This window comes from Coturnix japonica, chromosome 2 (assembly GCF_001577835.2).
Source record: "Coturnix japonica isolate 7356 chromosome 2, Coturnix japonica 2.1, whole genome shotgun sequence".
In the NCBI taxonomy this organism is placed as follows: Eukaryota; Metazoa; Chordata; class Aves; order Galliformes; family Phasianidae; genus Coturnix; species Coturnix japonica.
Window position 1 is genome coordinate 3,483,126 of NC_029517.1, and position 16,173 is coordinate 3,499,298.

The window sequence follows — 16,173 nt, forward strand, 5'->3', positions numbered from 1 at the left end:
TGGACGTCACCCTCTGAGCTACGCCAGGCTGAGCCCCTTCATCCCTCCCACTGCAGGCAAAGCCCCAGGCACTGCGGAGCCATGAGCCCTTCCTGCGCTCCAGACAGATGTGCAGACATTGCTAAGAACAATGGAATTGCAAGCAACAAGTTTCTGTTTCAGAGTTATGCTATTTACAAGACCACAGTTCTAGCTTAAATATATATGTATACATAATAAAGTGTGGATGGATTATTTCTTTTTTAAAGAGTTAAGAATTTTCATCCTGAGATGCAGAGCAGCTGGAAGGATTTTTCCAAGGACTTCAACTATTAAAGAAAGAAAATCTCAAGGACTTTGATCAGACCTCAACCATGGAAAACTTCAGATCAAAGGTGGGTATTTTGAGAAGTTACGAGTGTGGTAAAACAGGGATTACAAGCAGAAATGTTTTGCAGCCCCTTAAGTGAAGTGGATTCTACAAAGCATCCCATATATTCTTAATATACTAACTTGGTGTTCATGTGTTCAATTTACATATCAAAAGCACATTGCTACCAACGCTTAAGAAGTTTCCTCACATTCCCAGAGTAGCTGCAAGCATCTGTTAATGTGAACCTTATTGACATGAAGAGCTCCATTTAAATAATTAAAGTCTTTCCTGGCACTGCCTCGGGAGTTTACATGGGAGGCAGCTGGAGCGGAAGGACAGACAGAGGAGAACTGAGGATTTAACACAGAATGAGTCGCAATATTCTGTGTTCAGGCAATCCCTCTTCTTCTATCTTGTTTTCTGTTTGTGAGCCTTCTTAACAGATGTACCTAAGGGAGAACTGAGGCAAGCTTAGGAAAAAGGCAGCACCCCTGGGACTGCTGGCTGGAGCTTCCTAAAGCTTCCGTTCATCTCTTCCTACCTTGCTTGGTGAAGAGCTGCTTGTTCGCACCTCTCCAGCCTGTTTTCCTTCACTGGAGCACACCAATTTCATCCAGAGGGTGGTGATGCACTGGGACAGGTTGCCCAAGGAGGCTGTGGATGCCCCATCCCTGCAGGCATTCAAGGCCAGGCTGGATGTGGCTCTGGGCAGCCTGGGCTGCTGGTTGGCGACCCTGCACACAGCAGGGGGTGGGAACTGGGTGATCATTGTGATCCTTTTCAACCCAGGCCATTCTATGACTCCCTCCATCCTTTCACAAACACTGCACTTACTTCAGCTCTCTCCTGCCCCCAGCCCTCCGTGATGTTTACATCCTCCAAATGGGTAATTACAGTATTGTACATTTGTGGCTTGTTTTTAATGCAGACATCTCCAACTTTCCCAACTAGGAGGACAAAAGGATGCTGGCATGGCTGACTCACCAGCAATTGTTCCGTAATTGCTACGTTGCCTGAGATCCTATTTAAGAGGGACAATGGAAAGCTGACTTCTGTAAAGGAGATTCCTTGGCACTGCCTTTAATATGATCTGAAGTCTCCCTGAAACACGAGACACGTAATAAATTCCTTCTCTTAATGAATAAGGAGCTTTCGAGTAAAGAGAACACGGAAAATGGCAACAGCAGAAGAGCTGCTGGGGTAACTTAAACAGAGGTCACCTGCTTTGCCCAAGGAGATTGGTTTGTGTTAGAAGTCATGTCTGGCTTGGGGCTGCTGCAAGCTGAATTTCAGAACTGCAAGATCCAAGTAGGGTAGAAGGGCACAGGTTTAGGGACATGGTTTAGTAGGCATGGTGGTGATGGGTCAATGGCTGGACTTGATCAGAGATCTTTTCCAGCCTCTATGATTCTCTGAGTTGGCATGCTGCTGATGGGCCAACAGTTGGACTCCATCATCTCAGAGCTCTTTTCCAACCTTAATGATTCTATGACTCTAAAAACCCCTTTACACCTCTGCTCACTGCTGCATGAGCCATAGGAAGACCGCAGAGCACACCAAGGAGCAGCACAACTCCCAGGGAACACAACTCACCACGCACAGAGCATTCAGCCAAGATATTCTCTTCCCCATCCCTATGTATTTCCAGAGGCCACCGAATCCAATTTCCCACTGTTTTACCCTTGGCAGGGTCAAACTTGCCTGTCCTCGGGCCTCTTGGTGCCCCGCTCATACGCTGATGCCGGAGGGGACAGCGAGTCTCGTCGCCTCTTCTTCTCCTTGTTCAGGTTCTGCCATTCAGGGTCTGTGCGGCTCAGGACGGGGTTCTTCGGTGTGGGAGTCTGATCCCTGAGGCCAGCAGCCTCTCTGCCTCGGTCAGCTGGGTAAAAAGAGAGAGTTGTTATAACGCAACATCTTCCCTGCTCCCTCTTGGAGTTTCAGCAGTTCCTCTGTGTTGGCCAACACTCATTCAAACAAATTATAGGTTGTCCTGAATCAGCCTCAGGACTGTAAGAGTGGTTAAAATAAAGCTTCCATTTTCCTATCTTATTTTTAGACGCTACTCCAACTTCTGAGCTGTTACCTAATGGATGAAATTGCGTCACTCGTTTCCCCTCCTCCCATTCTTTCAATAGGAAACCTATTTCAGAGTGCAAAAGGCTCCAGACTGTAGCACAGATTTCCTGTAGTGCTCTGACACCCTGACTGCAAAGCAAGAGCTTCCCTGTGCTTATTGTCACTGACACAGAGTCGATACTGAAAAACACAGAGTTGGTGGCCTCAAGAAGCAGCTTTCAGGTCAAGGAAAAACCCCAAATGCTCCCTTGCATCCTTGCTTCCAGTCTCAGAGATAACTTGAGTTTTCACTCCAGGTACCAAAGGGTTCTCACTTCCTCCTGACTCTAATGATGGCTCCTTGTGAGTTAACGTTCAGTGCAGAGATGTGCTCCAAGAACAGTCCTAAGCTTAAGAGAACAGCAGGACAAGACCCCCACCCATGCATCCTGCATGTGGGTCACCAGGAGTGGTGCCAACAGCTCAGGAATACCCTGGGATCACTCAGTGCCCTCCCAGGGGTTGGGCTGTGATACAGTCTGCTCTGGGTGCACCTCCATGGGTGATGCTTGTCCCTCCATCAGCCAAGAGGCCACTCCATGAGATCATGGCACAAAGCATAGAGAGAAGCCTCCATCCCAGAGCTCTTCCTTGCAAACAAATCTCACCTCCCTTGCTAGCAGCTGCTCATGCATCAGATACTCTATGGATTTAGGGACCAGACTGAATTGGATTTAGGGCTGGGACATGGCACCAGCAGCTCAGCTACCAATCGGGAGCCTCTCCTGACATCACACACTGGGAAATACATGGAAAAATGTGAGTACATACCACTGCTCTCCTTTTCTGCTTGACTCTTCTTTGGGATTCGGTACACCTCCTATAAAACAAGGCAGAGAACAAAGTCAGGTTTTCAGTGAGAATATCCCTGAGTCTACAGGGCTGCAAGTATCAGAACTCATCATTTTAAGCAATTAGATCACAAACAAATGGTATTTGGAAGCAAAGTTCTAAGCAAGCCATTGTGGTGCTTTCTATATATTGTCCTTCAAAAGCAATTAGTGCCTGTGGAGTCTACGGGGCTTTTGTGCCAAGCAGGGCAGCTGTTATCAGGCACATCCCACCCTGTACACACCCGGATTTTGGCTGAGTGTTGCTTTGCTAAGCTCCACTTTAAAGGTGCTACATCACTAATAAAAGGTGTGACGTCACTTCTAAAGGCTTAGTGCCTTCCTGACACTCCAGCAGCCCTGCGTTCCTGACTCCTTCTCCACAGCAGCAATGCTTTCCTTGCAGTGTTGTTTAGTGACCAACAGCAAAGCCCAAACCTGAGCAAAGCCACATTCCATGAGCAGCATTAACCCTTTGTACCTAACCCAACAGCACTGTGATGCCTCTGGGGGGAAAAGACCATGGTGCCTTCATTGCAACAGCAAAATCTCCCTTCGTTTAGGGCATGGATGCTGCCAGTACAATTCCCACCCCTACATAATCTTTAGTTCTGAAGAAATACAGTGATAGAATAACACCGAGTTCAGGTCTGAGGCTGGCAAACCAGCTTTGCAAATGGCACAGAGAAAATCTCTGAGCAAAAGAAACTATTTTCTTTCCAAACATTAACTATCAACCTTTATTTGACTCAAGCTGGCTGGAAATGACATGACCACTCCACAGAACCACCCAGCTGCAGCATGTTGCATCAGCAACGTGCCCACCTCCAGCACTACAGTCAATGAGAGCCCGGGTTTAGGTTAAGTTCTACTTCTGAGTAGAGTAGAACTGAGAAAACTCAACCTCCCTTTGGTGAAATGAAGAGTAATAAAGCCCGCTGTGATCTGGCTACAGGGCACAACCACCTCAAAGGTGCTGATGTAGGTTGTAAACATTGATAGTAGCAGAGATTATATATATATATACTTTTTAAATGAGGTCTAATGCCTATTTTGCTTTTGTAAGGAGGGCACAACCCTGTGTCTGTTCAGCCCCAGCCATGGTGGTGATGGGCTGATGGCTGCACCAGATGACCTCAGTGGTCTTTTCCAACCTTAATGATTCTATGGCTATTTTCTCTCTTACTGCCTTGTACCAGGAGCTTCCACAGTCCCCAGAGCACCCAAAGTGCTGCATTTTTCCCTTTTATTTTCTTCCTTTCTGCACTACCAGCCCCTGAAAGCTGATCCTCAGAGAGCAGCACGCGATGAAACTGAAGCTGGTGCTCCCAGTTAGCAGCACCACAATGAACCAGAACATGTGAGCCAGCCCAGACTGCTTAAGGATAAAGCAGCATGCGAGAAGAGAACAGACACTGACTGAAGCAGACATCCCAGCTCCAAGAAAGAACTCTATTAAACAGCAGAGCATGCAACATGAAACTACTGGAAAAGAAACCATCCGAGCTAATTATGAACTGCTGCATGGCAGAGAGTTGTTTATTTCTAGTTGGCGGATGCGGAGTGCCAGGATCGGGCTGGGGAAGAGCAGATGCAGCAGAGCCTTTGGAAGAGCAGCAGGCAGAGGGGATGTGTCAGCACCGCGCTATGAAGAGCAGATGGTGGCCAAACAGACGCTCTGAAGGGCCTGGTTTATTTTGGGAAACGGAAGCTGCTCGCTGCTAAATAAATCAATGGGAGAATCTTTAGTAGAGCCCGGCGGGTTCTATACCTTTGAGAACCATTTTTAATGAATTACAAAGAAAATGAGATGCAGACAAAGTGATATGAGTGTCACAAATGTAAGGAAAGAAAAAAACCCTGAATGAGGCTGCTGGGTGCACACACACCATCCCTGAGCCAAGGAAGAACTCCCCCTAGTCTCAAAGGACACAGTGGCACAAGGAAAGGAAGAATGGGCTTAACTCAGCTCTTGCTGGAAACTTCCCTGTTAGCTCTTGATTATTTTTGCTCGATGGCACTGAACTGGAGAAATCCAACAACTACAGAGCACACAGCTCATCCCAAGAGCATGCCCAGAGAGCTGTGGATGCCCATTCCAACCCTGGAGGTGTGCAGAGACAGGCTGGATGAAACCTGGGTAGCCCTGATCTGATGGGGGCACCACAGCAGGGGGCTGGAATTGGGTGACCTTTAAGATCCCTTCTAACCCAAGTCATTCTATGATTCTATAACCTCCAACCCTGCACACAAGCAGGAAGATGGTGCCCAGGTAATAAGGACTGACCCCAAAGCCTCCCTTATGTAAAGATCAAAACAACCTCAGTGCAAGCAACAGCCTGGCTGCTCACCAACGCCTATTGTTTCCATGAACTGCTGGAAGTTGTAACAAATAACAAACGTCCTCATTAGGGCATGTGATGCATGTGCCAGGATGGTGGCCAGTCACTCCAGGATGGCTGTGTTGTGTAACTGGGAGATGGGGCCACCCAAGCTCTGCTATCCTTATCAGGCTAATAATTATGGTCACAGAAAGGGTGTTTTGATGGCAAAAGAGAAAGCTCTGGTTCTCTAAAGGACAAATCTTAGATGTGCAGATGGTGGACCATCACTGGTTGTCTAAGGAGTGGGATGTGGAGCTGCAGGACCTGGAACCCAATGGACAGACAGCTCTCAAACTATCAGCACACTTAAAACCAAACGTGCTTCCCTGCTGAGATTTACATCTTCAAAAGGAGAAAAGCTTCACAGCAGGTTCCTAACAGCTCAGATCCAAGCCACCAGAGGTGTGCACGTCCCCTTGGTGGTGCCAACCCTACTGAGAAGGTGAAGGTGATGCTGGAAGATATTCAGAAATGCCAAGAGGTGAGAGCACCAGAGTCCTCCACCATCGCAGCATGTGTGGTTCTGCTGTGGGTCTGACTGCTGTCCTTGAGGCCTTACCTGCACAGGACCACAGCACGATCCTCAAGGTGCAGCGGGGTCTGATTTCAGCCTGGGGAGAGCACTCAGCACATGCTCAGAGAGCAGGGCACACAGGCACGAGCCCAGGCTGAAAACTTGCCCCATGGGGCACGGTGGGTGTGTGATGTGGTGGATGTACAGCAGTGGCATTGCTCCTTGTGGGGGCAAGGAGCAGCCCTGCGAGCCAAGGCAGCTGGCCTGTGTGTAGAGGTATAGAAAAAGATAGCTCACTTAATCCTTTTGTGCCAGGGGTCGGGATTTTCCCAGAGCGACGTCCATTGCCGGCAATGGACGCAGCAAAATAACGTCGGCATCACTGAGTTAACCACCTCTGTCCTCTTTTCACCTATTAAATTGCTCATGCACCATCCAGCTTCCCAACCATCTTCCCGTTTCTTCACAGCACGCACGCTACGTTCTCTCCTCCCTTCTTCAGCACGGAGTTGAAAATGGAGTTGAGAAAAGGTGACACATGGTCAGCTGGTGATGTTAACAAGCTCCTCGCTGCCCTGAGAAGCTGGATGGAAATGGGTGAAATTACAAAGGGGGTCATCAGCACCACTGGAGAGGACAAAGCTTAAGTCCCAAGGTTTCAGACCCCCCCTCCCAGCCACCCCAGCCAGCTTCTTTTGGTTGTTTAGGGCTGCACCATCATTAGCATTGGGCAGCGTCCCAACAGTGGAAGGCGGACAGAAGCAGTTAACTCAGAGTGCCACGAGTGGGGATACGGTTTGCAAGAGAAAAATGACTTTTCTTTGGATATAATTCTGCTTGACTGAGTGCACCACAAATACCCTCACCCCAAGAATATGTCGCAGTGGGTTGGTGGCATCCTCACAATAATAAATCCCTTGCAACAGACACAGAAGGGATGAGAGTCCACATCCCAAACTGATGGCTGAGGGCTCCTGTTGTGCCCAGCCTGAGCTCCTCCTGGCTCCTGAGATAACTCAGGCTGGGACACAGCACAATGAGTTAGTATGACACAGCAATATTCAAGGGAAGCTCCTCATCTTATGCAACTTCCCACTCTCTCTGAGTGCTTTTGAACACTGTCTGTCTGCTGCTTGAAGTTTAAACACTGCAGCACGTGAAAACCTCTGGCTGCAAGTAAAAGATTGCATGGTTGGTCCAGAGCAGGTGCATCTCCAGCACAGAGAGCTCAGCTCTTAATTTCAACCCCAAGCATTAGTGGTGAATGGGAAAGGGCTCTGTTTCAATACAACCCCAAATTTAACCTGATAGTGTCACTTAAATAAAGCACCCACGAGGCCCACACAAAGAGCCCGCAGGTTAAAACCTAGAGAACAATAGGCCACAGATCCACTTTGTGTGGAGGAGAGGGGAAGGAACATGAAGCAAAGCATAACTTTTCTACAGATACACACTTTAGTTCACATTCTATAAGGTAAAGGCTTACTGCTTCCCCCTGTAAGACAAGTGAATGTGAATCACAGAATGGCTTGGGTTGAAAAGGACCACAATGATCATCCAGTTTTAACCCCCTGCTGTGTGCAGGGTCACCAGCCACCAGCCCAGGCTGCCCAGAGCCACATCCAGCCTGGCCTTGAATGCCTGCAGGGATGGGGCATCCACAGCCCCTGTTCCACTGCTCAAACAGTTCCGCATAACTTGAAGAGCATGAGATTGTTCAGAAAAACTCAGAGATTAAGGTAACATTTATGTTGGTGGGGACAGAACTCAGAGCCTCAGGGTTGGGAACTGCCTTTGCTTTGCAGGATCCTCAGAAAATGCTGCTTTAACACTTGAAAAGCAAAGCTCCCACCCTCTTTGTTTTCCCAAGAAATAGAATCCTATAGAAACAGACGATGGATGAGAAGCTCCCAAAGACCTAATGAAACCCCCAGAAAATGCCCCAAGCACTGAGTGGCAAGAACTGTGTCCTCATCCTCATGCAACACAGCTGTTGGCTAAAGATCAAATGGCCAAGAAGGCCATATACAGTGCTGAGTGCTCAGTCATGGAGAAGGCAACCAGTAGCCCTCAAACCTGTCTCTTGAGTTATCTGCTCTAAGAGCAGCTCAGTGGAAACATAACAGTGAGCAGCTACATTTAAAGGCTGAGATTACCATCCAAAAATCTAAGTATTTACCTGATTTAAACACCAACTACAAACATCCAGAGGAGAACCCAGCTTTAAGCTGCCATCAAGAGCAAGGAAATTGCCAGCCAATGGGTTTCTACATTGCAGATATAAAGCAGATGCTGGCAAAACAGGAAACGCTGACAATCTTCTGACAGCTTGAGAGCTGATGTATGGTCAGGTTTGTATCAACACCAATGGATACTGGGCCATGCCAACCAAAAATGCCTTTTTCTGACCAGCTGAGATCTCAGGGCTGCCCTCCCCCTAAACAACTTAAAACTAATTGGTTAAGATGTCTTGGTGGTGGCCACACTAATCTGCTCCTATCAGTGTGCAGCACAGGAAAATATAGGAACTTACTGTGAGTCACAGACAGGGTAGCTTGCAATGAAAGGATATATATAGAAAGCACCTGGAAAAGCTCCTTTTGTACAAATGGCAATCCCAGTAGTCAAACTTTACCAACAATACGCATCTCAGCCCTGTGTGCACTGAGCCACAGCATCATTGCGTGTTGCTCAGCAAGCTAGAGGTGCTGGAGATGCAGGTGCACAGCAGGGTGCTTCTTACCTTCAGGTCTTTCCAGCTGTCAAGCAGCCTGCTGGCCAAATCGCTCACATCCACAATTTTGTCTGTTTGCTCTTGGCTCCTCTCGCTCTCCACGTCAGATACTCCTTCCTCTTCATCCTGAGACGGTGTTTCCATCGTGATGGGCTCCTCCAGCTTGGTGCCATTGCTCTCCTTGACCTCAGCTTCAGGCTCAGCCTCCAGCTCCTGGGGCTTACTACTCTCCACTGGTGTGTCCACAGCTGCTTTCACCTCCTGCTGAGGCTGCTGCTCCTCCGACACTTCCGTTGGGGCAACCTCCAGCTGGTCTAAGTCCTCTTTGCCTTCCTTCCCTTCCAGTTCACTAGTTGTATCCGAGATGGCACTGTCCATGCTGTTCTCACTTATAATCTTAAGCCTTCGGAATACCAGTTTCTTGGGGGTATCCGTGTCTCCTTCAGCACTCTGCTTGGCAGACAGCTCTGGTGTGTTGAGCGGCGTGTGAGCGCGCGACGTGTTCTCACTCGAGTATCCATCACCTTCGCTGAGCTGTGGGATGGCACTCTTGGTCTGAGCCCAGCGTTGGATAATGGGAAGCACCTTGCTCTCCTCCAGCATGTTTTTGGTGGGTATGGGCAGCAGCTCCAGCGTCTTCATAATCTAATTGCAAAGACAAGGTTACGGCTGTTAGAGCTGAAGAATTCACAGCTCTTTCCCACCTGGAATGACTCCCCTTTCTCAAGAAGTAACTGATGTATCAAACAGGATCATAAAATAGAATCACAGCATCGTTATGATCAGAAAACATCTCTAAGGTCCTAATCGGAACAGTGTGTTGATATTTCTGAAGATGAGAAGTATATGGCTGCCAAAGCTGGCTTGCCATCAATGCCATCTCTTCAGCAGTATGGGTTACGGGGCTGTCAGACATTATTCCTCTTGGGATCAGGAGGAAATGAGTGTGGCACGACTCATTCAGAAATGCAAAAGGGGAAAAACCATGCTGAGCTAAGGAAGAACAGCTGCCAGGCAGTGCCACCACCACAAAGCATGAGTTGGTGGTAGGATGGGCACCCTGAGCTCTACTTTCTGTCCCTGGATTCAGGGCTGGGCAGGCCTCTCTGAAACCCACAGCAAAGTTCTGTAGTTGCATCTTTAAGAAAGGAACTTCCAGATGTTTTTTTGCATGCGATGCTGAAGTGCATCCAGAAGACAGAAGTATTAAAGTTCCACTTCAGCCCGTCAAAGCAATACCTCAAACTGCCTCTGTAGTTCAGTATGGAACAAATAAAGATCGCTGCCACTGCTGTTTAAGTCTGGCTCATGTCACTAACCCAGAAACATAAGAAAAACCACAGAAGCAAATTCCTTCCATGTATTTGAAACATTCCTTAAAGCAAAAGTTTCAGGCTGTGGCTGCAGGGATACCTGTAGTTTGTTTGCATCAACACTTGGTGTGCAATACGCCTACCAAAAACACAACATTGCAATGGATGTGCTGTGAGCAATTATCAAAATCACTATGAATGCTTCAAACCTGACAGAATTAAGGGGACCACTGACCTCCAGCTGCAGCTTGAGGTTGTTGGCTGTGCTTCCCCTGCTGTCACCCAGCTCTGTCATCCAGATCCACAGCAGTGACAGGCCGTGGCACTCCAGGAAGGACTTCAGGCAGGACTGTGAGTGAGTGTTCTGTATGAGGCAAAGTGACACAGAAGGGTCAGCAACTCACCAACAAAAGCTACCTTTGTTATCCACATCTTAAGGCTGAGCTGGGTGGGTGCTACCTCTAAGACTCACTGCTAGCAAGAAAGCACAGAGCCAGAGCCAAGACTGGCACGTGTCTGATGCATCTCAGGTGGATGTGGCTGCTGGTTTGGGAGCAGCAAGGCATGCAGCAGAAGTTTACAACTATTAATGAGTGGCTCATGCTGCAGAATAAAACTTCACAAGGTAACATGTTGCCTTGCAAGAGGAATCACAAAATCAGGCCAACCATTACACAGCACCTATGAGTGAAGCAGAGCCACTCAGCTCACGCTTGGGGTGCTGGCACCACTGAGAGTCCCTTTTCATCCTATTTTCTCCTTCTTCAAACGATGGCTATGAGACACTGCTTACCCAGCAATTCCCTCCCACCCCAGCCAGGAGCTGCTCACCTGGATGAGCTTGAGGCAGGTGAGCTTCTGCTCCAGGGTCTCGATGCGCACCATCAGCCTGGACAAGCTGAGAACTTGGTTCTTGTCTGAGAGGCCCTCCCCATTCTCCAGCAGTGCCTCCAGCTCCCCATCCACCTACAGAGAGGACAGAAAGCCATGACCAGGCCACCCTACATGATGCTAAGAACTCCTTCCCTTGGCCCTGAAAGGCAGCACAAGTCCCTCCCGACTCAACAGCAAGACAGAAATCTGGTTTTAATTTGACTCAGTTTGGTTGGGTTGCTTTTATCCGGAATATTACGGTTTTCATTCAACATTGTTTAGACCTGAAATGCCATACAGAAGTGCAGTGTTCCCACCAGCTCTGTTTACACCACCCCAAATGGAAGGTACAGAGGGCAGCCTGTCCTGTAACCGTACCCGCACGCAACACCAAGGCATCCCCAGCCCTAACGAGCATTACTCCTAATGAATAGCACATCTGAGATGTATATATATATACATGCCATGTGCAGAGTGCTCTGCAGGGGAATTTCCAAGCGTGTGCCCAAAATGTTTCTGCTTGGAAGTTTACCTTTTCACATAGGAAAACAGATGTGCACCAAATGACCATAATTGTTTAATTGCAATGATTCTTTAAACATCCAATTCATATTTATAACCACAACCAGCGTCTGCATTGCTCTCCATGCAGACATTGATACACCAACCTTCCCTATTTAGCTTGCTGCTCAGTGGCACTAATAAGCATGTTAAAACCACTTACAAATGACTTCTGATTTCTTGGCTTCCTGACTCGCAAAATTTCAGCATGGGAAAATGAATGAGCAGCTCCCAAAAGAGCAGGTAACAAATGCTATTGGTAGGAACAGGGCTTTTTTTCCTTAAGCAGAGAAAAATACTGTTTCATAGGAGGTAAAAGGAGTGCACATCACTTCTTCCTGAGTGCAAAGTGCTCCTAAGAACTCCTGACTGCATTCTGCAAAGCTTTTTGGACCCATAAATCCATCAGTGCCACTCAGTGCAGGGAACAGGCTCATGTAACCACTTGAAGAGGATTATATACAGGAGGAGCTATAAAAAGGTTTTAGAAGGACTGGATCTCAATTCCTTATTTCATTCACATCCAGCTGCAGAAACATTTGGAGCTAACTCAGAGAGAACACAGCGCGTGTTCACACAGGCTCCTTGGCGCTGACTTGCCTCTAGGCCAAAGCAATTAGAAGTTCAGATTTCACATCCCAGCTTGGGGATGGCAGCATTTTAGCTGACCAGTTTCAGGTAACGTCCTCAACAGTGTGCTGCATTTCAGGGACAAAACCAACAACTATACAGACACCCAGGTGAATCTCACTCACCGAATCCTTCTTACGGGAGCGTTCCTTCTTCATCTTCCCCCCTGCAGCCCGGATGCTGACCCTGTTCTCTCCTCCCAGGTAACCCCGGCAGTTGGCTGAGCCACAGAAACATTTCTGAGCTTCTTTGCTGTTTGGGGACAGAAGTAACAGACAGTTAAATAACAACTCCATTGCACTCGCAGACAGTTGTTCCATCTTAATCCTGATACTGCACTAAGACCAGTAACCACATTACCCACACACTTCTGACACTTTTCTTTCTCTTTTTCTTTCTATTGTTCTTCAAATTCCTGCTAAGCAGCTAAAAGAAAATATGGAAAACATTCACATCTCATCTTCTCAGATGGTTTGCACTGTCTTGCAAAGCAAGGCTGCCCAGACCCAACTGGCGCTTCACAGTTCTCAGCTCCATGCATGGAGTTGCATGGTGAGGCCTTTCATTCTAGCCACTAAAAATTCAAACAAACCCTTCAATTCTTAAGCAGCTGCTGTGATTCTCTGTTGTTTCCACAGAAAGCCAAAGCCTGGTAACAATTCTAGGCCCTCCCCAATTCAAGAAGGAAAATCCAGAAAGGAAAAGGCTGGAGAGTTGGATCCACTCACCTCACACCACACCTTGCAATCAAACACAATTACACAGTGGTGGATACCCAACCCTTGGAGACATTCAAGGTCAGGCTGGACAGGGCTCTGAGCACCCTAATCGAGCTGTGGGTGTCCCATTTGTTGCAGGAGAGTTGGACCAGATGGCCTTTAAGAGTCCCTTCCAACTCAAAGACTCTATGATGATTCTGTGATATGCCATGTTTTTTGATTGGATTAGTGGGCATGGTGGGGATGGGTTGATGGTTGGACTTGGGGATCAGAGTTGATCCTTTCCAGCCTTAATGATTCTATCATTCTACATAACATGCAGAACTGACTGGAGGAAGTCAGCTGTGCAGTATCAGCAGTAACTAACAGAGAAGCTGCAGTGTCTTATATGAAGCAGAAGATGAGGAAGGAGACCTATGAGATCAGATCTAAAAACAATCACATCTCTCCAGTGAGGCACAGACTAGACTGACTGACCTCAAATACAGAAGATACCAAGTCAGCCAATACAGCAAAAGACCAGACCAGGTAGAAAATGAGAGCTGGGAGCAGCCACTTGGAACCTGGGCTGATACACTTGGCCACCTACCTTAGGATGAGACCATCAGCCCCTAGCAAGGCCTAGTCACAGCACACAGCTCCATCATGGTTTGCATGGGCTGATGTACTTTTTGATAAGCAAATTCAGGTGGACGAATCCCACCTGGGGATTCTAATGAGCTATCAGGCCAGGTACTGTCTCCTCTTCAGAGATCTGAGCTTTTCAAGGAATTAATACATGTGGCACTAACAGCCGTGGGTGAGTGAGCCTGATGGGGATGGGTTGGGGTTGGACTTGGTGACCTCATAGGTCTTTTCCATCCTCAGTGTTCTATGGTCTATGCCTGACTACCACTTGGAACAGAAAACTACAAGGCAGTATCTGACATCTTAGCATGTATCAATCTATAACTAAAAATTCACTTCTGATCCTTCTGCTTACATTTCTGCGGAAAGCAGGATCCAGAAGGAAGAAACGCTCATAAAGAAACACCACAGTATTTGGTAAAGGTGCCCAGGGATTATACAATAGATCTACAGCTAATCTCATAATTGCACGTTTCAAAACTGCCAGATGCCATTTTGTGTTAATCATGGCAAAGAGAGTGAAATACTTCGCAGTGTGCCTGGATGAGCAGCAACAGAAAATACTGAGCTCAAGTGCACACAAGAGAGCAAAGCCCACACTGCAGTCTGCACATGTGCAGTCAGACAGAGAGAAGGAACGTGCTATCTGTTGGGCTTTTACAGCTCTTGCAAGTATTTGCAAAGTTGTAAAACAGTAGTGGGTGGGAAAGAATGAAGAGGCTTTATTTAAGAGCATGGCAAAGTCGAAAGCTCAGGCAATTAATAGATTGAGGAAAGAAACAGTCAGACGATTATCTGGGATGTTTCCACTGGGGAGACTGTATGAAGTAGAAGAAAAAGTGATTTCAAACCTCTTCTGCTTGAAATAGAGAAACTTTATCCAGGTAGCGTTTCATGCAGTTGAATACCTGTTCATTTTTAACTGTTCTGCTCAGTGGGGATCTGCTTTGGAGCACAATTCCTTCATTGCATCAGTGCTCACAACAATTCTAACTTGCAATACCTCTAGCAGAGAGAGAAATGGAACCTACCCGTATCTCTGGAACTGGTAATCAAAGGTCAGCTCGGAGCCTGATGGGACCAGCTTGGTGGTGAAGAACCCAACTCTGAGCTGCCCATTCACAGTCCACTAAGGCAGGGGAAAAAAAAGAGAATGGTTATTAAAGCAGCCAGGCTTGGCTTCTTTTTTTGCATGAAATTAGCAAGACAAATCCTTCTCAAATCAACAGCACATTTAAACTTTGCTAACTGAACCCATCATAGCTGCCCATTTCAATGGTGGCTGTTTACATTTGACTAACAAGAAGCTACATCAAAAATAAACAACAAAAGAGACAGAGAGATAAAGGAGAAACGCCTTTCACTTGGAGCTTGCTAAGTCACAGGGCAGCAAAGTGAGAGGCAGCAGCAACAGCTTTGATCCAGTAGTTTACCTTTTGTGTCTCACAGTTTGGTTCGCAGCTGTGGTTCATAAAACGAGAGCAGTTTCCTTTCTGGGTAGCATCTATTATCTGGAAAGGAAATAAACCACAAATAGAATAAAACAGACTGCCCTCCTTAGGCATGAGGCAGAAATACTGAGCAGCATATCTAGGAACACAGCACGGCTGAAGGAGAACATAATCACTGCAGAAGTCACCACCCTTTCCTCCTGCGCTATTTAACTGGGAGAGAATGGATTTCATAGGGATAATAAGTGCCCCTCAAAAAGAATAAAGTGGTACTTGGTTCTTAGTTTTCATTACAGATTGAGTTCTTTGGTTTGGTGAGGATTCTGAGTTTGAAGCATAGGTTTCTGACCCTCTGATACAGAGCACAATGAGTATCAGGGCTGGTAGAGCCCCACAGATGGTGTTTTAATGGGAAGATCATCCCATGGATCACTGTGCTCTCCCTTTTTTAACTGGACAAGATGCCTTTGTGCCTCCTTGTGATCACATCACAATCCCATGGCACCTTCCAGAACTGCTTATGTGGAGGGCAAAAAAAAGGAAAAAGAAAAAATAATTTGGGATTATTTTTAGCTCATTTACTGTAAAAATCCAAAAACCCCAAAAAATCTCGACAGAAGTGATGAGCAGAATTGGGTACTGCATTTCTATTTATACCCCTTGTTCCCAGCGAGCCAGAGCTCAAGGTAGGCAGTGCCACAGCTCTGCATAACAGCTCCATCACTCCATAGACCCAAACCTACTGATAAGCTGAAGCACATTAAGAACTTCTGGTATATGTGAGGACTCCACTGGTTCAAGGTGGATCAATGAAGTATTCATCTGTAAACCGGGGAAGCAGAAAAACTTGGATTCCTGTTAATGTTTCCTAGACTGGTTTATTTAGGTAATGAATAAATAAATCAATTCAGCTCCAAGCACCTCACAGAGGTGTGGTTTCTCCCAACAGAGTCCATCACTTTATCCTTTCCCAAGCTGGAAGACAGAAGGACAACTTCTCCCACATCACCTGTTCTAAGGACACCAGCTGTTCACACTGAGTTGGGGCTAAGCCCACCAGCCAGTCCCTC

General features: G+C 47.1%; 1 protein-coding gene across 3 annotated transcripts in view; it reads right to left on the bottom strand.

Moving 5' to 3' along the window:
* Positions 1–16,173, bottom strand: part of SETD2 (SET domain containing 2, histone lysine methyltransferase) — a 43,760-nt gene that overhangs the window by 7,867 nt on the left and 19,720 nt on the right. The window contains exons 7-15 of one of the 3 annotated variants that reach the window (XM_032442944.1): positions 15,086–15,163; positions 14,684–14,781; positions 12,432–12,558; positions 11,074–11,208; positions 10,478–10,606; positions 8,939–9,574; positions 3,239–3,287; positions 2,054–2,231; positions 1,337–1,453 (exon numbers count right to left, since the gene is read on the bottom strand). In XM_032442944.1, coding sequence (XP_032298835.1) covers positions 1,378–1,453; positions 2,054–2,231; positions 3,239–3,287; positions 8,939–9,574; positions 10,478–10,606; positions 11,074–11,208; positions 12,432–12,558; positions 14,684–14,781; positions 15,086–15,163 — 1,506 coding nt within the window. In that variant the 3' untranslated portion in view covers positions 1,337–1,377. Of the gene's footprint in view, positions 1–1,336; positions 1,454–2,053; positions 2,232–3,238; positions 3,288–6,607; positions 6,779–8,938; positions 9,575–10,477; positions 10,607–11,073; positions 11,209–12,431; positions 12,559–14,683; positions 14,782–15,085; positions 15,164–16,173 lie in introns of those variants that run through there. The other 2 variants (XR_004306317.1, XM_015852945.2) reach the window with 2 other exon arrangements.